The 24,954-nt window shown below is 35.5% G+C and overlaps 2 protein-coding genes across 2 annotated transcripts; both read right to left on the reverse strand.

Moving 5' to 3' along the window:
* Positions 1-363: 363 nt before the first annotated feature.
* On the reverse strand, positions 364-9,186 carry LOC109108411 (serine/threonine-protein phosphatase PP1-beta catalytic subunit-like). The gene is made up of 8 exons (XM_042774089.1): positions 9,030-9,186; positions 3,619-3,750; positions 3,022-3,252; positions 2,768-2,872; positions 2,547-2,618; positions 2,034-2,185; positions 1,776-1,910; positions 364-1,692 (listed from the first exon to the last, which is right to left on the reverse strand). Exons 1-8 carry the CDS (start codon positions 9,148-9,150, stop codon positions 1,588-1,590), a joined length of 1,053 nt encoding a protein of 350 aa, XP_042630023.1. The 5' UTR covers positions 9,151-9,186; the 3' UTR covers positions 364-1,587.
* Positions 9,187-9,821: 635 nt separating this feature from the next.
* Positions 9,822-24,066, reverse strand: LOC109044986 (phospholipase B1, membrane-associated-like). The gene is made up of 42 exons (XM_042774090.1): positions 23,908-24,066; positions 23,498-23,557; positions 23,351-23,414; positions 22,972-23,004; positions 21,961-22,014; positions 21,823-21,874; positions 21,685-21,741; positions 21,503-21,571; positions 21,367-21,419; positions 21,197-21,278; positions 20,931-21,035; positions 20,616-20,684; positions 20,268-20,336; positions 19,857-19,946; positions 19,712-19,772; positions 19,567-19,625; positions 19,385-19,458; positions 19,182-19,225; positions 18,695-18,803; positions 17,643-17,694; positions 17,277-17,357; positions 17,099-17,164; positions 16,596-16,696; positions 16,397-16,478; positions 16,095-16,199; positions 15,906-16,001; positions 15,545-15,616; positions 15,389-15,466; positions 15,228-15,288; positions 12,886-12,944; positions 12,738-12,805; positions 12,614-12,657; positions 12,377-12,476; positions 12,244-12,295; positions 12,055-12,135; positions 11,760-11,825; positions 11,280-11,374; positions 11,098-11,179; positions 10,891-10,995; positions 10,580-10,675; positions 10,427-10,501; positions 9,822-10,337 (listed from the first exon to the last, which is right to left on the reverse strand). Exons 1-42 carry the CDS (start codon positions 23,984-23,986, stop codon positions 10,134-10,136), a joined length of 3,204 nt encoding a protein of 1,067 aa, XP_042630024.1. The 5' UTR covers positions 23,987-24,066; the 3' UTR covers positions 9,822-10,133.
* Positions 24,067-24,954: the final 888 nt, after the last annotated feature.

Raw genomic sequence — 24,954 nt, forward strand, 5'->3', positions numbered from 1 at the left:
AAATTGATTGGAGAAAGAAAAATGGACCAGATGTGACAAATTTTGATAAATAAAAAGGGGATAATAAAGACAAATCAATCCTATATAACTGCTTCAATTAACTGAACACAATTGTAGCTCATTGTCTGCTTTTGGCTGCATTGAAATAGAGCCTGACCCTGCATGGCTGGAGTAGCCATGACAACAGACCACAGATTGTCCTCGTGCACATTTTCCAGCACTGGCGAGTTACAGAGCTGCTTATTTTAATGAAACACTTGGAATAATTCTGCTGAATAGCATCCAGAACTATGGTCTCCGCCACTTTAATTAGCCTGGTATTTATACGGTTGCTAAGGGACACGGACACAGAGGAGGCAAAGAGAGTTTTCTTCCATTTATTAAGTTTGAAGCCCACTTATACAAAACTCATGAACTGCTTTTAGAACACTTTGATAGCTTTCCCAACATCTGGAAATAAATTAAGGAGAAGAAGTAAACAGCAACACACAAATAAAAACATTAAAACAAGAATGAATTCTGACAGGTGAATATCAGGAATATGAGGAAATGCAACCCTCACAGAAAGGCATTGTTTAGTCACATGTGCTACTCTTTTAGGTAATAAGCTCTTAAACAAATCCAATAGAATCAGTTTTAACCTTCTAAATGATGTTGGGGAACTTCAAACAAGTACACTTCTTTAATATTGAACATACACTTGGAGGCTCTATTTTTTTGTCAGTTCTCGTTATCCAATGAAAAAAATGGCTGGTGGACTACATTTTCAGACAGGTTATTACTGACATGTACAAGGGTCATGCAAGTCTTAAGTGTTATGCCGCGACACTTTTCTCCTGAATTATTACTATCGTAAGACATAAAAACAGCACATTAAACAGAAGTCTATAGAGTTTCACTGTAAATCCCAGAGGTATTAAGAAAACAGACCATGCAATGCTGTTTGTAAATGCAGCTATGAAAATGTGTGTGTGTCACGGTATCTGAGTTAAAATCCCTTTTCTAGCTTTGTCCACATTAAACTAGTTTATCGACAATGGATTGTGTCCGTATTCATGTAAAATATCTGCTGACCTGTGATCAAGCACATCGACAGAGTTAAGTGTGAGTTTGTGTGCGTGTTAAAGCCTCTGGTCTTGAAACTTCAGCGTGTAGCGAAATACACAACAACCTTCAAATACTTACAATCGTCACTCTTTCTTTAAGAATCAACATTAATGTTCAATAATCAAAGAATACTGAAGTAAAGTTTAATAAAATGCTTATATATCAGGACACTACTGAGATCTTCATGTGAGAGAATGAGTGTGTGTTTTGCTCTGGGTTTTTTGTAGAGCATCTCTTCCCAAAGAAGTATTATTATTCATGTTATTAAAATACCAATAAACAAACAAGCAGAGCAAAAGAAAAGAGAATCCCACTGGTCACAGCAAAATTTCTGTACACAAATTTTAAGAAAAGAGAAAGAAGTTTGGCAGGGCGAGTAGAGAGATTTCGGAGGGAATTTGGGAAGGTAAAGCTGCCCCAGATAGGGCTAGTTTGCTGAAGGTGGGGGGATGGAGGGTGAGGTTCTATGTGGCGAGCCGCTCACCTCTTCTTGGGGGCTTGGGCCGTACGGGGCGGGGTCACAGGTCGCCCTGAGTTGACCCCGCTGTACTGATACTTTGCCTTCTTTTCTGATGGCTTCAGGATCTGAGAGAGAAAAGAGAGTGTGTGAATACATTGTGAGAGCAATGCATGTGTGTATGTGTGTGTGTATGTGGATGATAACACACCTGAAAAGAGCACATGAGTGACTCATCCACACTCATCATTCCACCGGCATTGTCAAACTCCCCACAGTAGTTTGGTGCCGAGAACAGAGTGACCAACTGCCGCTTTGCAAAGAACTCATAACCATCTTCAACCACCTGTGAAACACGACACACTCACTGCATAAACTAAAACACAATCTACATATAGAAGCCTTAACCACAAGCATTCCAAATTATGACATGGATAGTGGATCCTGACTGCTTAAAATGAATTAGTACCTGATGTGCCCTGCAGATTAGGTCCAGATCGTGGCGGTTGAGGAATTTGCTGACTACGTCGGCACCGAAAGTGAATGAAACACCACGATCATTCTCCCCCCATCCCTGAACGTCCTTATCTGGATCCGACCACAGCAAATCACACAGCAACCCTGCAAGACAGAGAGACAGAGAATATGTATCTGTGATAATATTTCATTACATCTAAATGTTTTTATTAGTGTTCAACCAATATTAATTGTAAATGAAATGTTATACTAGGTGACAAACTGAAATAAACTGTAAGCTGGAAATAAAAGAACTAAAACTCAAACTGAAAATCTAAAAATAAAAGCTCATTTAATAAATAAAAGCTATAATACATATAATACTAAAATAACACTGTAGAAAATATAATTATAAAATACAATTTAATTGCAGGAAATATTTTAATAAAGAAAATTGTCAGATTTTACAACTGAGACATTGAGGCCTAAACCAAGTATTTATTTTTGTAATACATGCGTTACACACCTGTATCTGGGACATCAGTTGGTCGCATAATCCGACGTATCTGTTCCATTGACTGCAGATCAGGAGAGAGACCTAGAAGACAGACATAAAAGAGACAAGTCATCACACAGAAAAAGTGTAACAAAGAGCATGCATTCATATTTTTAGACTCAGCTGACCTATTTCATCAGGCCAAGAGTCACTTCTATAAAACTATCCATCTTTCATGCACCCGATCTCACCTCCATGGCAACAGAAAATCTTCTCATCTATGATGGCAGCAATTGGGAGGCAGTTGAAGCAGTCTGTGAACGTCTTCCAGAGTTTTATGTTGAACCTGCGCTTGCCTGTGACAGAAAAACGTACATATTCATAAAAATAAAGTATGATCTGAAAGTTTGTTCAGTGGGTGAGAAATCAATATGATTTCAGATTTTTTGTGTGGGTGTGTGTTAACGTTTGGTGTATTTATATATGTATATGCTCAGATGCTCACACTCATCATAGAAGCCATAGATCCGGTTGATGGAGGCGCACTCGTGGTTTCCCCTCAAGAGGAAGAAATTCTCAGGGTATTTGATCTTATAGGCCAGTAGGAGGCAGATGGTCTCCAAAGACTGTTTCCCTCGGTCAACATAATCACCCAGAAAGAGATAGTTTGCCTCCGGTGGAAACCCGCCGTATTCAAACAACCTCAACAAATCTGTATACTGGCCATGGATGTCACCTAGAGACAGAGAGAGTTATAAAACTGACATAATAAATCAATAAAGTTATATGGGTTTTATCAGATTAGGATTCAGAAAAGAAAAGAAAAGAAAAGAAAAGAGTGGCCTAAAGATCTCAACATGCAAAATTCAGGTTAATGACTATGATGCACACACACACACACACACACACACACACACACAGGGGTCTCAGGTGTGCCACAGAGAAAAGAGAAATGACCTCAAACCTATCCTCATTATATTCATATTTATAACCTGCTCTACATACATGCTGATTTCAAAAACCTTGCGAGATGGAGGGGAAGGAATGTAATTAAAACAGTGGAGATGTTCTCCCCTCTGGAAAAGGGGAGTATCGAACCTACCACAGATTTTAAGTGGAGCCTCCAACTCCAGCAGGATGGGCTGACTGAGAAAGATCTCTCGAGATTTAATGCAGAGTCCACGAACTTCTGCTTCCGTCATCTGGACGATCTTCCCTGGACGACATCCTCGCACTGGAACAGTAGACATCAACATTTTTTAATATCTGGTTAACATCATTTCCTAAGTGTGACAACTTCACTGCAGCCTCAATAACTGGGCCAAATGCGGGATTTTCTAATCACTCAATGCTCATATTGGCCCACTTATCATACAGTTATCCACTTTAACATATTGCACACAAAAATATACTTTCACAGTTTGGCTCTGATCTGATTGATCAGATTTTTAATGCCTGGAAACAATGGCATATTTATAAGGAGCTGCATGAGTGCTTCGGAAGAAGAACTAGCCACTAGATTTGCCAAAGGCTGAATTGTGACATGAAAACTTTGGAGGACATTCAGAGTTATGCTCGGTGGGATAGATATCTATGAAAAGAATTATATATTTAGTTTATTTTCTGAATGAATACTAGGAATTAATCTATGCTTATTATTTGATTTAGCTTTTTTCCAAACTGGTCTTTTACCATAGTTACCATTTCAGATAGGCACTATAAACATTTAAAACCATGATTGGTAAATTCACATGCTTATCAGACAGGTCTCTTCCTGTCTAAGTGGGCCAGAACAGGCTACAAAGTGGACTTTGTCAACAGTCAAAGGTCTTGCTGTGCCTTTATCCAATCAGGGTCTAATGTAACAAATATATATATATATATATATATATATATAAAAAAACTCACAACTTTGATTTAACTGATCATAATACTTTTATTTGAACACTGTCTTATGATTTACACTACCATTCAACAGTTTGGGGTCATTAAGAAATTAATAATTTTCTTCAGCCAGGATGCAATAAATTACAAATACTTTTACATTGTTACAAAAAATCTTTTTCATATAAATGCTGTTATTTTTTAATTTAAAGAATCCTGAAAAAAAAAACAAAAAAACATTTATGACGTTTTCCACAAAAATATTAAACGGAACAACACTTTTCAACATTGGTATTAATAACAAATATTTCTTGAACATTAAATCAGCATTTTAGAATGATTTCTGAATGTCATGTTACACTGAAGACTGAAGTTATGGATGCTTAAAATTCAGCTTTGTCATCAAAGGAATAAATTACATTAAAATAGAAAACAGTTATTTTAAATTGTAATAATATTTCACAATATTACCGTTTTCCTATATTTTTGAGTTAAAAAAAGCAACCTTAGTGAGTATGAGAGAGAGTGGGAATCTTGAGAGTGTCTGGAATTCTGCAGGAATGTTCCCGCCTTGGCGAACACAGTCGAGACAACCATTTTGCAGAGAAGTTTGTCTAAGAAATTCTCAGAATAGCTGAGAGACAGTATAAGTGTCACAGAGAAGGAAAAGTTGTGCTCTTTGCTTACAGCCATGATTACGGTTATATAATAGGCACTAACCATTTTAGTCTTCAGGCTGTCCACCCTCACAATATCCTACACAAACCAGAAATATTGGAGGCTCTTTGAAAAGAACGCTATAACCCAAACTACAGTGTGTGTGTGTGTGTGTGCGTGTGTGTGTGTGTGTGTGAGTAAGTGAAGAGCACTTTACGAGATTGAAAGCATGGTGCCATTTGTACAGACTGAAGTGTAGATGTGTGTATAAGTCTATGAACTGATGAAATGTCCCTGTTATTGCAGCATGACTAAACACAAGCAAAATCTGATTGTGTGTGTGTGTGTGTGTGTGTGTGTGTGTGTGTGTGTGTGTGTGTGTGTGTGTTTGACAAGCCGCAGTCCAGACCAGTCTAAGATAGATTATGAGCTTGCCAGAAACAACTTGTTCAAAGTGGCAATCAACTTCAATTCGTAAAACTAATTCAGTGCTCTGATTCCTATCATGTTAGTGTCACATTACATAACAATAAATAAGAAAGAAATGACACAGACAGGCTAAACTGATCCACTTTCCCACTAAAGCATTTTACAGCAATCCACAAGCTTATCCAAGTCCTGACGGGCAGCCATTAGATGACCACCGTTGGGACAGCAGGCCACTTGATCTTCACAGAGAGAGCAGTGTGATTGAGAGACACAGATGGAATATGAGAGAAACATACAGAGATGTGTCTGTGAGACCATGAGAATCGCAGTGTGAAGAAATGAAAAATGGGATGTAGGGTTGTGCCGAGAGGAGTGTGTATCGTGTATCGATGATTGCAGATGTCTTTGTCGATAAGTCAAGACATTATTAGGCTCATTCTCGTATTAATGTATTAAATTATAATAATAATATAATAATTATTATTTTATTTGCCGGCCTATTATAATTCGGCTATCTATAGGGATGCATCGATCCGATACTCGGGATCGGTTACGGCTCCGATGCTGGCGTTTTCTGCGGATTGGGTATCGGTCAGACGAACCGATCCAAATCCGATAGTCTGTGTGTACTATTATGTGTTATTGTTCACCAAAACATTTGAGTTCTGAAGCTGTTCCATAGTTCCATGTGAGGTAGAGATTAATATTGAAGTCATTAAATTCAAGTTCACATAAACTCTTCTTTCTGCTGCGGCTGTCTGTCATCCTCCATTCTATACATTTAAAAGAAACGGCTTTTAGATTTCTATATAAATGTATATACTTTTTTTTTCATGAATGTATTTTACAACAATACAAAGAGCAATGTGTATCATTTTACCAGATTTTAGACTTATTCACTTTTATTTGTAAATAAAATATTTTACTAGATTTTATAAAATTATTGTGCACCCGTGATTTTTCTAGAATCTAGAGTATCTTTTGCTGCTGAATTATCCACTTATAATAGTATTTTTGTCATAGAATATGATTATATATTTTATCATTTGTTATTTTTCATTAAAATGATGTTGTCTATAGTAGATTGTGATTAACACAAAAGAGTGATGATCAGGTCAACACAGAGAAGTATAGAAATTCTACACTGATTAAAAAAAAAAAAAAAAACTGCTGGTATCGGACTGGATCGGTATTGGCAGATTCTCAGAATTTTCGGTATCGGATCGGATCGGTTCGGATCGGCATCCCTAGCTATGAAATTGCCTCGCTATTTCACTTCAGCACCGCATTTCACACACACGCACGCAAATGAGGATTAGAGCCGGTGAAGGAGTCTCCAAGCACAAACAGACGTAGCCTACATCGTCTGCAGATATAAGGCATTTCACTCCACTTTAACAAGTAATCTGAACGGCCTATATATGTATAATATTTTAAATGAGCCCTCATTAACTGAGTTTTATGCCACAGTTATGTTAGAATGCATCTCATTGGTTTCTGTTGGGGTTGCTTTGGGCTCATCATGGGGCACACGGTCCAGAGCGCTGTATGACTGATGCATCTGTTCAATTTAACTTTACTCCAAATATATGAACTTACCTGTTTTAAATACTTTATATTTAAAGTGTTCGTTTATGCCCAATATTTAGTGTTAAACTGTTGGTCTTTAAATGAAATCTACTATTGATTTTTATCGTCAGCCCGTGAGATCGACGATACACGATATTATCGTGCATGGGTGGAGCAAGAGAGAGACTCTCTGTACTTGTCATAGCATAACTATTTGGTGTTTTAAACCACGCAGGTGCGGTTCTCATGGGCTGACGATATGACGATTTGAAAAATGACCATATCACCCAACACTAATGGGACGTTAGGGTCACACAGAATCACAGATGGCATTGCTGAGTGAGGGTCAGCAGGAGGGTGTTGGGACAGATGGACGGGCACAAAGCCATATCAGTTATTAGGGTGGTGCAATAATCCACAGCGCTTGCTTTTATCAAAAGTATATGAACAGCGAAAGTTTGTGAAGAAGAAGTCACTGAGATGGACAAAATTGACCAAGGATAGAGGGACAGAAATATTCATCTTTCTACTACTCAAAATTTCTTTAAAATTTAATATACAGGCTAGTAAATTTATAAAAGGCATTTATTAAAGCCAACAATCCAGTCTACAGTACAGGAACCTTTACAGAGCCAAGCGGCCAAACACCAGATTGCAGAAGATTATAATAAATGATTATAAAGATTATTCATGTTAAGTAGAATGTGATGTTCCGATTGAAATGTTTTTTACAGCAGGAAGCTGATACACTGTAACAGAGAACAAAATTACCATCCCATCCATTAATTATTCACTTCTGACATACTGAAAATAAAGCGAACTTTAGCAAAGTCACAGAGTAAAGTTACTTTACAGTAAGAGAAAATAATGTGTAACATTACTAAGAGAATATAGTGTAATGTTACAGAGAGAATATTTAGTGTGCATTATTACGACACAAATTCAGTGTGACATTATTGAAGAGAATACAAAGTGATGTCACAAAGGGATTGTAACATAACGTTGATAAAATATCAGTGTAACATGATTAAAAGTATAACATTACACCGAACCCACTAAATAATAAAACACTATTCTTTTCATAACGTTACATTGTATTATTTTAGTAAGGTTATGCTATATTCCCTTTATGACATTACTTTGTATTTTCCTTAGCAACGTTACACTGAATCCTCTTCATAATGATAATGAACTCTATATATTCCATGTAACACTGCAGTGTTACTAAAAAGAAAACAAAGTAAATTCATAAAAGGGAACGTAGTGCAACATTACTAAAAGTATGCAGTCTAATATTATTAAGAGAATATTTATTTGTTCATTATCAAGAGGATTCAGTGTAATACTCCGTGTTATATAAATATAAAAACTGAAAACAATTAAAGTTAAACGTTGCTAAGAGAAAAAAACAGTGTCATAAGAGACTAACGTAACGCTGTAAACATACAATGTACAATTATGCGTAAGATTCGGTGCAATATTACAACAAATACAGTGTAACGCTAATTGGAGGATTTAGAAAACACACTTGTAACGTTAATTAAGAGTAAGCACACGGTAACCTTGTTTAGTGAATACAGTATGAGGAAAGTCGAATGGAGAATCAGAATTACTTCGGTTACATTCGCCTGAAGTCAACGACGCAGCGGACACTGCATCGTCCTGCCCTCTCTCGCATTTGTTCGGTGTCTTTAACTACTGCTGTATATATATAAAAAAACTACTACAGGCATTCACTTTTCGTCCCTGCTTCGCTAGATAAAGGGAAGGTTAGCTCTAATCTGAAACTCCCATCGTTGGTATGAAGGCTGTCCAAACCCCAGGGCCACTGCCGTGTTTGTAAACAGGGCGCAGATAGCCCTCTCTACGCGCACAATTTCCCATTCACCAGCAGAAATACAGATCACTACAAGTAGCTAATTGCCGGGTATGTTTATATAAACGTTAAAATGCCTTCACATCCTAACAGCTTACCTTCAAGAAGCCGAGAAATGAGACTGTCAACGTTTAATTCCCCCTCCGCCATCTTCAGAGCCGAGTTCTGCATGCAGCGCTTCGAGCAACGGCCGCTAGGTAGCGCTAGCAATGACGTCATTCGCTTAGTTACAAGCGGTTACGTCAATGTCACCGATCTTTTCGTGAATATTTAATCGCTTTGAAGGCCTGTTGAAAGCAACTTAATTTGTAATGGTATTTTCTATTGTTTAACGTTTAGCGATTTGTGTATCTGGTTTCCCTTCCTTGGAGGATTTTTTAAAAAAAATTTTTTTTATCAGAGTACGTTTACTTTTGGCATTTATTTATTTACTTAGGCTATAGTTTATATGTAATCAGTAATAATTTATTAAGCTTGATTCAGATTACAGTGTGTTCTGTGAGTAAAATTAATTACATTTAAAATAATTCATTTTGTCAATTGTATTTTTTGCAAGCCATCAGTTTACTGTAGTGTAACAAAATGCTCCTAAATATAAAAAGGTTGTATATTGTTGTATATTATTTATTATCCCAGAGGCTTCGCTGCGTTACTAGCGAAGCTGCCATCCTCTGGTCATGTATATATACAGAAAGTTGCAATGATCTTATTCTGTAACAAATACAGGGAAATAATAATCTATAAATCTTTTAAAAAATAATATACCAAAAATAATTATAAAAATACTGTTGACCAAATTGCACTTTAATTAAACAACAATTAAACAAATAATATTTTTTATTTCACTATTTTATTCAATAAAAACATTAAGTACAACTTGCTACACAAGTATTACAATTATTTATCATTTAAATAACTTACAGCAATACATTAATTTATTGACATCTAAACACTTCATCTTCTTTCAAAAATTTTTTGTTTTTGATTCGGTGAGTGAGTGTTTATATAGCTAGGGTTGGAATTAAAAAATGTTCTCAACTGGAAAATCCATTCATAAATAAAATATATTTATGAAATAAACAGTATATGCTTTTAATTTAAAAAAATGCAAAAAGGGGAAAGCTTAGGGGTGGGTTTAGTCTATATATATATATATAATATATATATTATATATATATATATATATATATATATAAATCTTATTAGAACTTAGTTCCGTTCATTTCTGTGGTTTTGTTTCTCTTTCTGTTCTTTCGTTCTCTGTAGTAGAAGATGATCCAGGTTATGATCCAACCAATAATCAAGCCTCCTACAGCCAGAACAGCAGCTGCCCAGGCCGGTATAGTATCAGTGGGGCAGTCTGCGCCAGAGACACTATTTATTTGTGTAAAGATGAAGGGATGCTCCTGGAGAAGATATGAAGAGAGATCATTAATTGAAAGACCATGCTGGGTTAAGTTGTCCTGACAGTGGTTTCCATTGGATATTTACTCACCTTTGTGGGACAGTGGATCTTACTGCGGTCATATGTGAAATTATTGTAGTTTTGTTTACTGCCCACAGGCTCCAGCTAAAACCACAACACAGGACATTTGCAGTTAAATACAATAAAGCTGCTGTGAGATTGTGTGTATGTATGTGTATTTACCATGTTGTTCCAGAGCGCAATTGCCATCTCTGCATGTCCACGCTCAGAGAAATGAAAACAATCCACAGAGAAGAAAGTCAGGTCTGGTGTGCCATCCTAAAGCAGAAAGAGATATTCATCTCTTAACATTAGCCCTAATACTGCAACTCTAGGTTTAAGCTGTTGTAGTGTGAGTTCAAATCCAATCTCTAAAACCATTACAGTAGCCTAACATATTTCTACACATATTTAAACAGTTTATATCTGAATGTATTGTTTATATGTGATCTCATGAGGCTCTATGGAGAGAGAGGTATTTTAAGGGTGCTGACTTCGACCATTGCAACAGCAGAGTTCTCGAAGAAGGGCTGTAGCACTACTGCAAAGTCCTGTCTTCCGTCATACCGTCCCCCATACACCAGTCTTTCAGTCTCCATCTGACACAGAAAACAACACTTCTATTATTGAAGATCAAGATAATCTAAAGCCCACTCAGCTAATCAGTTATCAATGAAATGACAACTTTATTGGCTTCAGACCTGCAGATCTCTGTTGACCTTCTTCATTTCATTTATTTCTGGAGAGTTCTCACGAGGTTTCAGAAAACATGGACAAATGTTCCTGTCACACACACAGTCATGAAAATGCTGTTGGTGTACATAAGAACATGACAATGTACACTGATTTTTAGATTAAATTGTTTATTTATTGATTGACTTACTCTTGCAGGAGGCTGCAGCCCAATGTGTCCCTCTTTATCATTCGTAGATCCTCAATCTCTAAGATTCCCACAAAATTTACCAGCACTCTGGGAACCTGCACATACATACACACACACGGATGCACACACACGTTGGGTTTTCATGCATTTTATAGGGACATTCCATATGTGTAATGGTTTTTATACTGTCCAAACTGTATTTTCTATCCTCTTACCCTAACCATACCCCTCAAAGAAAACTTACTCTATTTTAGATTTTCAAAATCTCATTCTATATGATTTATAATCTTGTTATATAATTTCACATATAAATAAAATATAAGTGAAAATGTGAAATTGTCACTGTGCAAAAACTCTTAATTTCTTATGCAAAATGATTTTCTAATTAATAAGAATTTAATTTGTTATTGTTTCTTTTGATTTTGTGGGTGAAAGAAGATTCATGAATGTGATATGGATCAGTAAATGCATCTCTCTCACCTCATTGTACAGCATGTCCAGACTGTCTCTGATGTGACTGATGTACTTAGAAGGAGACAGAGAAGCCTGGGTAGAGAAAAACACAACAGACATTTTTTCCCCCAGCAAAATGTAATTGTTATTTACTGGTCTTAGATACGAAAAACAACATTTACATGACACAGTGGCACATCTCTGTTTGTTAGTATCAGAATGTATTTTAGCTGCTTAAAGGTCACTGCTGAGGTTCTCTTATGCAAGAAGAAACTATTTTTGATGGGGAGCTGAGAGCCTTTATTAAGAATCATGCACTCACCCGGTCATGACAGTACTGGCAAAGGTCATTTCCCCCAATGAATAGTGTCACCAGTTTCCAATCCTTCTCAAAGTCCACTTCCTGAAAAATAAGAGTAGCGTTTAAATTTTTTTCTTTGAATAAATCAGATTCTTTATTGCCCTACAATAACTGGTTAATTAAATTAAATAATTAAATACGCATACTGACCGTGCTATCCTTTAAAGCTGTGATAAGATCCCTCACTTGTGCTGGTATATTACTGAATAGAGATAATGAAATCATTAGCTGAGAGGATACTGTAAATTGTGTTTTCATGTATATGTCTATGTGTGTTGCTTACCTTGCTTTGGCACCGGTCACTGCCATATTGAGGCCATTTGGCCGTTTACTTTTCCCCTTTGAGAAGCCGAAAACATTTGGATTGAACTTCTTAAGAATGTCTGATACCAAATAATGACACAAGGCACTCATGATTATCATGTTATTAAACAAAGTATAATAAAGTATATTAAAAGTATAACTATACTGCTAATAACAAACAATAAAATGACAAAATGTTACATAAAGTTATACTCACTTGGCAATGTGGTGACAGTCTCCAAAGTATCATCCCCGCCAATGCTGTCAATTAAATTAAACACAGACACTTAGAAAACATGCGGAACAAAATAATTCTATACAGTAGACTGACACAAACTGACCTCCATGCAACCCCTCGCTCCTCATCCAACAACTGCAGAAGGTTTTCAGCTTTTGCACCAAGGCCAGCCTGACAGATTCAGAGAGAGAGAATGGTAATTACAGCATGACAAAACATCGCAAAATAAACAAATATGCACACGCACTTACAGTAAGTGAATCTCCCAGAGATGCTACCACTTTAAAGTCACCTGGACGCAGCCTGTGAACTGAGAAAGAAATGTGATTATGTGACTACCTGGACGCCCAAATACAACAACAACGCAACTGTGCAGTGCTACTTGAACCTAAAAGGATAATAAACCATGACAGGATATCTGAAAACCTGCTCGTCCCAATCCATCAACCTATTACTATTTCTCCTCTTTCTTGTATTTTTTTTAATCTGTTATTAATCTTTCTTTTTATCCTCCTTAATATGTTTTAAAACATTCAGTCATTTACACAAAATAAAATAAATAAACATATTAAAATAAAATAATAAATACAATAAATAAATAATATATAATATACTTGTAAAACATTTGCAAATCTCATTACATGGAATATATAAATAAAATATTATTGTTTAGTTTAGTTTATTGGTTTATAGAGCACATTTGAAAACAACAGCTGTTGAAACCAAAGTGCTGTACAGGAAATATACAACAGGATTAAAACAAAATAAAAACTAGACAGTATACAAAACACAACCCAATGGACAAATGAAAATGTACACTCTCAGGAAGAATTAACCCACAGAATAAAAATCTTCAAAAATGATTTGAACATAGAAATAGAAGAAGTACTGTAGATAGAGAGGAACACTAGGGGCAGCCACCGAGAAAGCCTTATCACCTTTAACTTTAAAACGAGAATGAAGAACTGAGAGTAGGAATTGACTAGATGATTGAAGGGCTCTTGAAGCAGTATACAGAGTGAGAAGATCATAAATGTACTGAGGTGCAAGTCCATACAAAGAGCAACATTAAAAACAGCACAGAACTTGTGAGAACAGCTCACATTTTAGTGCTGGTCAGTGACACATTTTGATCCATCTGAAAGCGATCTGAAGCTGATTTAGGCAAACCCAGGTAGAGCGAATTACAGTAGTCCATTCCTGATGTTATGAAAGCATGAATAACGGTTTTGAGTTTCTCCTTAGAAATCATCATCTTAAGTCTAGAAATAGATCTTAACTGAAAGAAACTGCTTTTCAAGACAGCACTAATCTGTTCATCAAAACACAGATGGGACCAAATGTAACACCAAGGTATTTGACACAGTCATGTACATTAGAAGAGAGGGGACCAAGGTGATTAACAATTTCAGAGGCCAGAACCGATGGGCCAAAGATGATTATTTCAGTTTTGTCATTGTTTAGCTGTAAAAATGTTTTATATCCATCTAGCATTTTATGTCACGCAGACAATCAAAAAAACTGGACACATAACAGCTGTTATCTTTAACAGGAAGATAAAGCTTAGTGTCGTCAGTGTAGAAATGATAAGATAAGTTGTGTCTCTGAATAATATGACCTAGCAGAAGCATATAATACAAAAGGAAGGGGACCCAAAATGGAACCCTGTGGAACACCATAAGAGATTTGTGCACAAGATGAGAAGAATTCACCAACATTAACAGAAAAAGTTCTTTCCTTGAGGTAAGAGGCAAACCACTCCAGCACAGACCCCTGAAACCCAGCTACACAATTGAGTCTTTGTAAAAGTATTTCAGACAGACAGAGATCAGCATTCACTTATTAACTCAAGTAGTAGTGTTTAGTACATATAGAGATTTTCATTAAATTTTTAGATTATAATCCTCTGATAAAGGGTGATAAAAAACACAATGTCCAAAAGGTATAATTCAAAACGGCAAAACAAACCAAAACAAAAATAGAGAGCAGCGGCAGATAGATTGAAGAATATGTGGGGTTGTGTTAATACATAACAGTTCCGTATCTAAACTTTATCTCAACCGTGACTACCTGGACACCTGAACACAACAACAAAGCAACAATGCAGTGCTTCTTGTACCTAAAAAGATAACAAACAATGGCAGGATATCTGAAAGCCTGTCTTACGTCTTTGTCTCTATCCATAAACCTATGTACGTCATCAGTATTTTCTAATTTTTCTAGTAATTTTTTATCTATCACAAATTTTATACTCCTTAATATTTTATAAAGTATTACATCATTTAATTTCTTAAAATTCAAGCAACATTTTTACATTTTGTGATTTCATTAACAGAATATACATTTATACTGTATGTGTGTTGTATACATATAATATATATCTGTTAATTAAATACCAAAATAGTAAAACGTAAACGTAAAAAGTAAAAACATTTGAATTTTAATAACTTTAATGCTGTAATACTTTAAAAAGATAAAACAAAGATTTGTTATATAAAAATACAAGACAAGGAGAAATAGTTAGTTAGAGAGCTGGAAAGTTATCTGGTGGGAAAAAGTTAGCAAACTAATTTCTGTCCTCTCTTTTTCTTACCAGATGTTGGCACAGTGTCAGAGGATGCTGTGTCCACACATGTGAAATCACTTCCCCAATTCTGAAGTGAAAGGGAGAAATCATTTCATAATTAATTGTGATCACTTTAAGGTTGTATTGTATTTCATTAATATTGTACGTAATATATTTATGTGACTTACAGTTGTGGGTGGAGGAGTAGGAGGAGGGGTGTTGTATGTGTAATTGCTGTTGTGATAGGTCCTCAAATAGGGTGACAACTAAAAAAGAATATGAAAAAGCATTACAATGTGACAGAATGATAGAGCTTACAGAAAGACTGCAGAGTTTAAACTCACCTTTTCTGGGCATTTAAGAGGGACACCTGCAGTAAAATCCTCACTATCTGTCTTATTACCTAAAGGCTCCATCTACAGTATATGGGAGAGGGAGAGAATGAATGAAACTGGAAATCCTTTTTGAGAGTTAAGATGCTGTGAAATGACAATTATTAAGAAAATCTATGGAAATGTACTTTTTCCTGTTGAATTGTATTTTAAATTAACACAATTCAATTACACCTCTATATACACCAAATAATAAATGCATACAAGCATACAACATGCTTGTAAAACTAATTACATACAATATATTAATAAAATATTATCAGGCTTATACATTTACATATGTGTATCTAATCTTTTTAACTCATATGCTCACCAAGTTATTCCAGAGAGCCCGAGCCATGAGTGTGTGAGCTTTCTGACTGAGATGAAAACAGTCTGGAGAGAAATAGGAACGGTCAGGCCTCCCATCCTAAAAGAACATGGAAATAATATCAGATAATAAGTACAAATAGTTCAAGAAAGGATAGCTTGTGTACTAAATGATGTTAATATTGCTGTGCACCTCCAACACAGGGAGAAAGACATTTCTGAAGAATGGCTGTATGACCACAGTGAAGTTATCATGTGTGTCATATCGCCCAGAATTCACCAGCTCGCTCATACCACGCTGAGAATAAAACACAACAGCATACATTGAATATTAATATGCACTTTAGCACAGCTACATTTTAGAATCATATTAATATAAATAATATAAACATTTTAAACTGTACATTTGCTTTGCATTATCAATAATCACATTCATAATAAATTTTAATATACAGATGTTTACACAAATTCATTTTCATGTAATAAGTTGTGTACCTGGTAGGCTTGGTTGAACTTCTGCAACATCTGGAATTCATGAGATCCATCATTAGGTTTCAGAACACAGCGACATAACATGCTGAAAAAATAAAACACAAAGCAAAATAATGCAAGACTAACATGTACCAAAAGCATTAGAATTCAGTTCTTTGACCTGAATCAAGCAGAGATCATGACAACCATAAGGAAAACTCACTTGACCAGCCAGGTAGGGCATCCAAGAGTAGGGTCCTGATGGAGACGGCGCAGTGGAATTATATCCAGGAGCTCCACTAGGTTCACCAGGGCACGAGGGACCTGAGAAGGAGACCTGATTAACTCCAACAGGCAGCAGGGATTTACAATGGCATTTTGTTACCAATGATCTGGTTTTGACCATTGTTTTTGCTACAATGCAGGCCTATCATAACAAACATTAAATAGGTTTAAAATAAATAAGATATATGAAGAGAAATATAAAGAGGGCTCCAAAAGAGAAACCAATTTATTTTATCTATTATTTTTTTATTTATTTTTTTAATACATTATTTTCTTTTTTCGCTAGTTTGTTTAACACTTTTTTTTTAAAATCTTAAATCTTTATTTCAAGGTTTACAGTTTGAATACCAGATTTTTAAAAACTTTTGGACCCTACTGTATTTTGGAAAGAAAATCTGTATAACAAATGGCACTAGAGCACTAGAGCTAAAACTGCCTCACCTCATTATGCAATATGTCCAGACCTTCACGAATATACTTCACAATGTTATCAGGAGAATAGTACCGCTGAGGAAAGAGAGAAAGAGGGAGAGTGATAAAGAGAGATAGAGCAGTAATTGCAGATCTATTACTGAAACTCTGATAATAAATAAAACAGGTTCTATTAATATCAGCGTACAGTATCAGAGCAGTGGGCACATATGTCATTTCCTCCAATGAAGACTGTGATAATCTTCCAATCATTCTGGAAATCAATTCGCTGAAAAGAGACAAAAATTTTCAGACAGTCTGAATGAGGTTCAGATTTAGCACCCTGTGCAGGTCAGATTTTGCCTGCTGTGGGGGACTAAATATCCCTCACAACAATAGTAATCTTAATATCTTACAAAAAGAAAATAGCTCAGTAAAAATACAAACATACAAACTAAATAATACCTTAATCAAAATATGAGAATTGAAAATATTATTATAACATTATGACAACATTTTCAACCACAAAAGAAAAGCAAAAGTGTGTATGTTTGAGATTTTGAGAATGACTAACCGAGTCTGCTTTCATTCTTTTAATGAGAGCATGAGCTTGAGTGACCATATCACTGCAAAATGAAAAATCACATTTTAGTAATTATACAGTATTCAATTTTTTTTGATAGAAATGAATGCCAAGTTCTATAATTCAAACTCTAGATGGCACAGGCTGGTGGGTCATTAACACAAACTGATGATATTCACAGCATTAAACTACTTGGCACAAACTGATTGGTTCATGTTGCATACACAGCCAATGTGCTTAATGCTTTAAATTTTTATGACTGGTTAGTATTCATTAGACTAGAGCATTTAGCAACATGCTTTCAGAGTTCCTCTGAAACCCTCCACCTTCCCCAGCTCCACCTGTATGGATCTGCTGTGGGTTATTTTAAATGCCATTTGAGCAGCAGCAGTATTTCTTAAATACTCATAGCACCATATTGGCACATGTATTGCCGGTAGCAAGTTTCTGTAATTGCTTTACAATAATCTACAACAACAGCAATAACCAACACCAGCAGCAATTCAGCAGCAGCAGCAGTGTAGCAGTCCGCCAAGAACAAAAACATTAACATTGTCATATCCATTACCATACTACAATCTTCTGAGAGTTATACATGAGTTATACTTTTATTCAGCAAGGATGCATCATTTAATTGATCAAAAGTCACAGTAAAGTAATTTACAGTGCTAAAAAATTATATATTTCTAATAAATGCTGTTCTTTTGAATTTTCTATTTACTAAAGCATCCTGAAAAAAATGTATCAGGGTTTCTATAAAAATATTAAGCAGCTTAACTGTTTTCAACACTATGTGTCTTGAGCATCAAATCAGCATATTAGAATTTTTTGTGAAGGATCATATGACATTGAAGACTGGAGTATAATGGCTACTAATAATAAAAATAAAAAAACATTCAGCTTGGACATCACTGATATAAATTAGATTTTAAAATTAAAAACATATGTGTGTGTTAATGTAAAAAAATAAAAAAATAAACAATGCTTCATACTAAATCAATCATTTATTCAGTCACTGGTTTATAAGATGACAAGCTACTCACTCAGATTTGGCTCCTGGTACTGCTTGGTTCAGAAAACTCCGTAAAGAATTCGCACTTCCTTTTCCCAATGAATAGCCAGTGAGTGAAGGGTTAAACTCTCTCAATATATCTAAATGACAAACAAACATTATCTTATACACACAATCCCTCTAAATCTGATTTGCATGTCCATCTAATCCCTGATAAAGAAAAAGAAGTTGGTAAGGGTAAACATATTTGGCTTGCTGTTTTTTAAGGAGAGACTCAAGAATAATACTCCGTCTCTAACTCCACCGTTGGACTACTGCAAGTTACGTAGTACGTCATACAGATTAAAAAGCAGCTATTTACTCTATAAACTCTAGCGTTATGATTAGCTATTATATGGTTTAAAACACTTAATGACTACAATAATTTCTGAGTTGATTATATTCTTATTAATGATTAATCATAAATCTACAGTACATAATAATAAGAACATGACAGTAACATGAGCACTTGCACATACTTGGTAAAGTGGTTATAGTTGTTAGGTTCTCATCTCCACCGATGCTGAAAACAAAAAATGAAATATATCTGTCTTGTGCTTCATGAGATCCTTAAAAATTTAGATAAGAATTTAAACCTGTAAATCATATGTATAAAACTAATCCAGCAACATATGTGTGCAATTAACAAATGATTTACAGAGTGATCAGGGTAGACACTCACCTCCACGACAGGCCGCGATACTGTGTGAGCACTCCCAGGAGATTGTTTTGTGCAGCACCTACCCCATTGGCTGCCTTTTTTTTTTTTTTTTTTTTTTTTAAATTTTTGTGCATATTTGTTAAAAAGGATCAGTATTAGCAAATATCATCGATAAATTTAAATTTTGATGTTTATCACCTCACCGTCAAAGAATCACCCATTGCTGCCACCACTTTGATATCTGCTGGTCGTAAGGCATGGACTACAGAAGAGACAGACAGAAACAAGCTTTAAAAACTCCTAGAATTTCCAGCCTTGGTGTGCTACAATTGTGAGATCTCTGGTTACCTGAGGTAGGTATGCTGGGAGATGGAGACCGGTCCTCACAGGTGAGCTCACTCCCCATCACCTGAAACGTCAGATGCAGCACAAGTGAGTCACACTGTAAGTAAGTCAAAGAAACAGGGCAAATTTATGGTGAGAATGGACTCACTGTGTTGGGAAGTGGAGAGGGATCCTCTGTTTGAGAGATACCAAGCTCAGGTGAGTATGAGTTTTTCTGCGTTCGCAAAAACGGCTTTTCCTGGGACAGAACAACAGGTTCAGTAAAGCATATGTGAATGTGTATGTCTGTTTAGAAAAGAAAATCATCCAGACTTGACTTGAACATACACATTATGAACATTGTGTGTCACTACTGGCAAACATATAGGACAACATGAGTGCTACATAAATGAAATGGAAATGAAATACACTTCACCTTATCACAGGTGGAGGACAAAAACTTGCATAAAACGTAGTCTTCACCAGTTTGGTGAGATAAAGGCATATTTATGAACCCACTCTGATTCAGCAATTCGCATTATGAAAGCTAAGGAGCTCATAAATCAAATATCTCCCTCACCTCAGTGGGGCACGGAATGGTGAATATTCCCCGCCCATCCATCTCAGGCTTGTCTGTCATTGGCTGCAGCTGAAAATAGAATAATTAGGACTGGTCAGAAAGAAGGCTACAGTTCTTCGTCATATAAAGGCAAGATTAGATAGGTGGTTTTAGATGGGTTTCTAAGTTGAATAAGTTTCAGATTAGATGTTATCACAAGAGCTGATTATCAGTCTACTTGTTATCAGTCACCTCAGGGCCTTTAACACTTTGAACTTTTGTAACTTAAGAGTAAAGTGTCCAGGACTTCACCTCTACCTCGTCTATAGGAACAATGTACACGTGTTGACTGCATTAATATTAACTTACCAAATTATTCCAGAGTTGTAAAGTCAGCATGCTTATGTCACGTGAGGAGTCAGACATTGAGTCTTTCATCTGAAAACAAGAAAAAAGTACAAATTTGCATAATAAGATTCCAAAATTATCCTTATAAACTTGTCATAATGGGCTTGTTTCTGTAGCACAGCGTAAGTCATATCTATGGTTTTAGAAGAGCAGATTGATTCAAAAACTAATAACACTCTTAAGTCTCCATACAAGTCTGACTGAGTGAATCACTAGAAAGGTTACATTTATACATAGTGGCCTGTTTAAAATGATATCTGAGTGTTACAGACTCACTGGGTTTGACAGATCGGTGTGCACTGGACTGGACTGAAGCAATACGCTGAAATCTTCTCGGTCACTGAACCAGCCTCTTCTCTCTAGAAGAGCACTGACAGATTCCTGTTCAATAAACACATATAATGTTTGACAATGTCAAACTATTTTAGCACAGATATTCAAAAGTCACACATGTATCAATGTGTGTGTGCATGTGTGTGTGTGTGTGTGTGTGTGTGTGTGTGTACGTGTGTTTTTTGGTATACAAATCATATTGACTGTACCTGCAATGAAGCCATGAGTACTATTGTATTCAACCTGCGTCTGTTTTCATCATATCCTTCCTCACAGTGGAACTGACACACTCTAAAATGCACAGACGCCTTTTAAATTAAACTGTTCATTGCAGAATATTGCCAGAATTAGGTTTTGAAGAATGTTGTCTAATACTGACCGGTCATGTGACAGTCCACTCCAAACAACAACATGAACCAGTGTAAGTTTCAACTAGAGAAAAATGAAAGCTGTTGTAATAAACAAACTCTATTGATGATTCAAACTGTTGTTTGAAGGATATTGAATATCTTCACCTTCTTATGAAGAGAGTCCAGTGTCTGTTCCACTCTATTCACTGTTGCATCAATGGTTGCACTAAAGTCCTAAGGACAAGTACAGAATAATACAGAATTAAAGCTGTACGTACTTTGATTGTTTACTAAGTCCCATGTAATAAGTAATAGAGGTTGATAGGATTTGTGGACAAATGACTGACCTGGTCTGTACACACAGAGAGCTCATCAACTGGAATGAAGAGCAGAAGCAACTTCCACTGAAATGACAGGACAAGACCCCTTTAATGAATTCGGCACAACACCGGAACTAACTGTTGTAAAGGCCTGACTGTGTTTACCTGAGCAGGGCTGAGTGACTCCATAATGTACTCTGCTTTATCAATCAAGCTTCTGTCACACAAAGACAGTCATTGTAAACATACAGAAAATGTAGTGTCTGTAATTAAATAGTGAATATTAATATCTTTCTATGATACCTTTGTTCAGGTAGAACAGTTGACACATCCGGATTAAAGGCGAACAATATTTCTAAGGCAGAAAAGAGAAAAGATGTTATTTTGTATTTTGAAATTGAGGCATTCTGCCTCTCTTTCAGATACTGACAAAGTAGCATTATATACCATTTTCACCCCCTATAAACATTGTGTTTACCCTGTGTCAGTGCACCTGCTATATTGACTTTATTGGTTATCTATACAGTTCCTGTTTCCCTTTCTACCTTTTATCATATAAACATTTTCATGAAGCATTACACAGTATATATACTGTATATATACCTTAACTCCTCAAGATAAACTTTAACAGAATTTACAGAAACACTAAACAATGTCGCATTTATAAGAGGAGAAATAAAGATATCTGTAGTCCTCTGAGGTTTTCCAGAGGACATCAGAGCAGACGATCATCGATAACTCTATCGCAAACAGTAGTTAACAGACCAATAGTATCAGGCCAACCGATGCAAGACCCAAAACAAAGTTCTTAAGTGTGCAAGATAAGACAATATTATCACATTTGATTGAGATTAGGGACATGTTTGAAGGATTTCCTCCTTGTAATAAAATATATGTTTTCTCTCTCTCTCTCTCTCTCTCTATATATATATATACACTGTATATACATAGCCTATATTTTTTTTCTTGTCATGTCATTTATTGTTTATCTCAGAAAATTAACATCTGAAAACCAGAGTTTAGTGTATCTCTCCTCTGGCCTTGACTTTCATTTCAAGGTCTCAGGCTTAATCTTTCCAAAATCTTTATACAAAGATCTGGTTTAATCTAGCCTGACAATCACACAGAAACATGTGATTGGTCTTTGTGAGCTAAATCAATGTGATAACTTGGTAAAAAAAAAAAAAAAAAGGGTAAGTTTAAGCCGTGCAGATTCAACAATGACAGTCTAATGCAATTACAATGATAAATGTTGTTAATGGTGTTATTTGTATTTTTTTTTTTTTTGTATAGGATTGGATTGTTGCCTTATAGGATACCATGTTCAGGGCTCTAATTTCATCAGATCTGCCATAAAAAACACCAAGTTTAATCATTTTGAGGGGCATAATAATAGCATTTGAAGTAAGGAAATTAATTAATTAAATCTTAAAATTTGAATGAAACACCAGTTTGATCTATGCTAATGATAATATGCATATTCTGTTTTTTGCATAATTCTATTCTCATTTTAAATATGGAATAACAAAACTCTCTATTAAAATCAGAGCATGACCTGAATTTAGGTATTAATTAACTTTAGTTAAACTAATGTGCTTTTTTATGCTAGTAAGTTTTTTGACCTTACATTTCTTCCTTAACTCCAGTGAAGCTTAATTGATATTTTAATGCACTTGTGATAATTTGGACATACCTCTCCACATCAGACAAAACCAGTGCAGATACCACAGACACATCAGCTGGCCTCAGAGAATGGACTGTGAGAAGGATGATAGGACAGTTAATACAATGAAATCAAGTTTAGTTGTCTTATTCACAAGATTCTTGTAGATTCCTTTACCAGAAACTGGAGTGCTGGGTGAAGGAGATGAAGCAGCACAATAAAGAGGACCAGTTGTAACTGCAGAAACAAAACAAACCCTGATACGACACTGGCACACATCATCAAACTTGACTCACTGTATTGACATAGAAGCACAACTTTGGAGTGACAAATACATTTCTGTGAATGCGTTACCTACATTGCACTGGATGAATTAGAATTAAAAGACTTAGAAGACAGATAGAAAGTGTATAATGCATACAGTCTCACATCTGCTCCATGACAGAGTAATCATTAACCTCTCAGTGGGCTAAAAGAGAAATAATTTCTAAAGTACTATCATACCAGTCCTTAAAATGTCAGGAAAATAATCTAAGGAAGCTGTAGATTGGAAGCAGAGTGGTGGAATATCAAAAGTAATTAAATACCTGCTGAACACCTGCATGCTAGAAGTGCCAGGATCATAATCTGTACACAGGAAGAGAAAGTTTTATCTTTTATTCCCATGATGGAAATCTGTTTGGAGCAGCGTGGAGTAAAGAGCAGTTCTGAAACTAAACTGTTGAAACGTTTAGCGACACCTGCTCTAATATATGACTGTAATCCTCAATCACTCAGACACGCCTCCTGTTAGTTTGCATGTTTCAAGGTAGATGGCATGGAATTTATTTTTTATTGATCTTATCAAGGTGTTTATTGGTAAGATATTGGCTAGGTCTATAGTCCTGTGGCCGGTTGCATAAACTGCTTAGACTAGTCTTACAAGATCTAATTTTTCTTCTTCTTTGAGACTGGCCATACATTTTATATTAATTACTGTACATAAAAAAAAAAAGAATTACATAAAAATGTAGAGTAGCCTAATTTGAATCTGAAAAACGATACTGAATAACCCTTGGTAGCAGATCAAAATAGTTCTTAAGAAACATTCTTGACAGTCATAGTGACCATTTTTATGCAAATGGCCCTTGGTTTTATGTCTTGATATAACATGTTTTGGTCCAAGAAGAAATTTCACTGAAAAGAAGAAATGGTCCAGAAGAGGACTCTCTAAAATGTGGATATTATAAAGGCTTTGTAAAGTAGTTTGAAAGGCACTATTCTTTGTTTCTAAAGCTGTTTTACAACACACTGTAAAACAAGATATTGAGAAAAATTCAGAAGCATTCAGATTTTTTGGTTTTCTCAACTGTTCTCAAATTGTCCTAAGCAGCACTACTTTGTTTTGTCATTTCAATTTGTTTGTTCACTCCATGCAAAATGCCTCATTCAGCTAATAAAGTCATCAAAGCAACTACAGATTTCTTATTAATCTATTAACACAGTATTGGTATATAATTTTGGTAGCCATATTATATAATATATGTGAAGTGAACTATGCAATATTTTTTACTTTTCAAAGCAAAGAAAGTTTAGAAGTTTGTACAAAGACCTCAACACTTGACAGACAAAAATCAAGTCATGGTGACAATCAA

The sequence above is a fragment of the Cyprinus carpio genome, chromosome A17 (assembly GCF_018340385.1).
Source record: "Cyprinus carpio isolate SPL01 chromosome A17, ASM1834038v1, whole genome shotgun sequence".
NCBI classification, from domain to species: Eukaryota; Metazoa; Chordata; class Actinopteri; order Cypriniformes; family Cyprinidae; genus Cyprinus; species Cyprinus carpio.

Excerpts from the sequence above, each read along its gene's own strand:
- LOC109044986 (XM_042774090.1), bottom strand. The coding sequence starts at position 23,986 with ATGGGAATAAAAGATAAAACTTTCTCTTCCTGTGTACAGATTATGATC. Across the intron at positions 19,626-19,711 it reads TCCCAGCATACCTACCTCAG|TCCATGCCTTACGACCAGCA; the intron begins GTAACCAGAGAT and ends TCTCTTCTGTAG. Across the intron at positions 16,200-16,396 it reads AGTTCAACCAAGCCTACCAG|CGTGGTATGAGCGAGCTGGT; the intron begins GTACACAACTTA and ends TTTTATTCTCAG.
- LOC109108411 (XM_042774089.1), bottom strand. The coding sequence starts at position 9,150 with ATGACGTCATTGCTAGCGCTACCTAGCGGCCGTTGCTCGAAGCGCTGC. Across the intron at positions 3,751-9,029 it reads CATTTCTCGGCTTCTTGAAG|TGCGAGGATGTCGTCCAGGG; the intron begins GTAAGCTGTTAG and ends CTACTGTTCCAG. Across the intron at positions 1,911-2,033 it reads TAATCTGCAGGGCACATCAG|GTGGTTGAAGATGGTTATGA; the intron begins GTACTAATTCAT and ends CGTGTTTCACAG.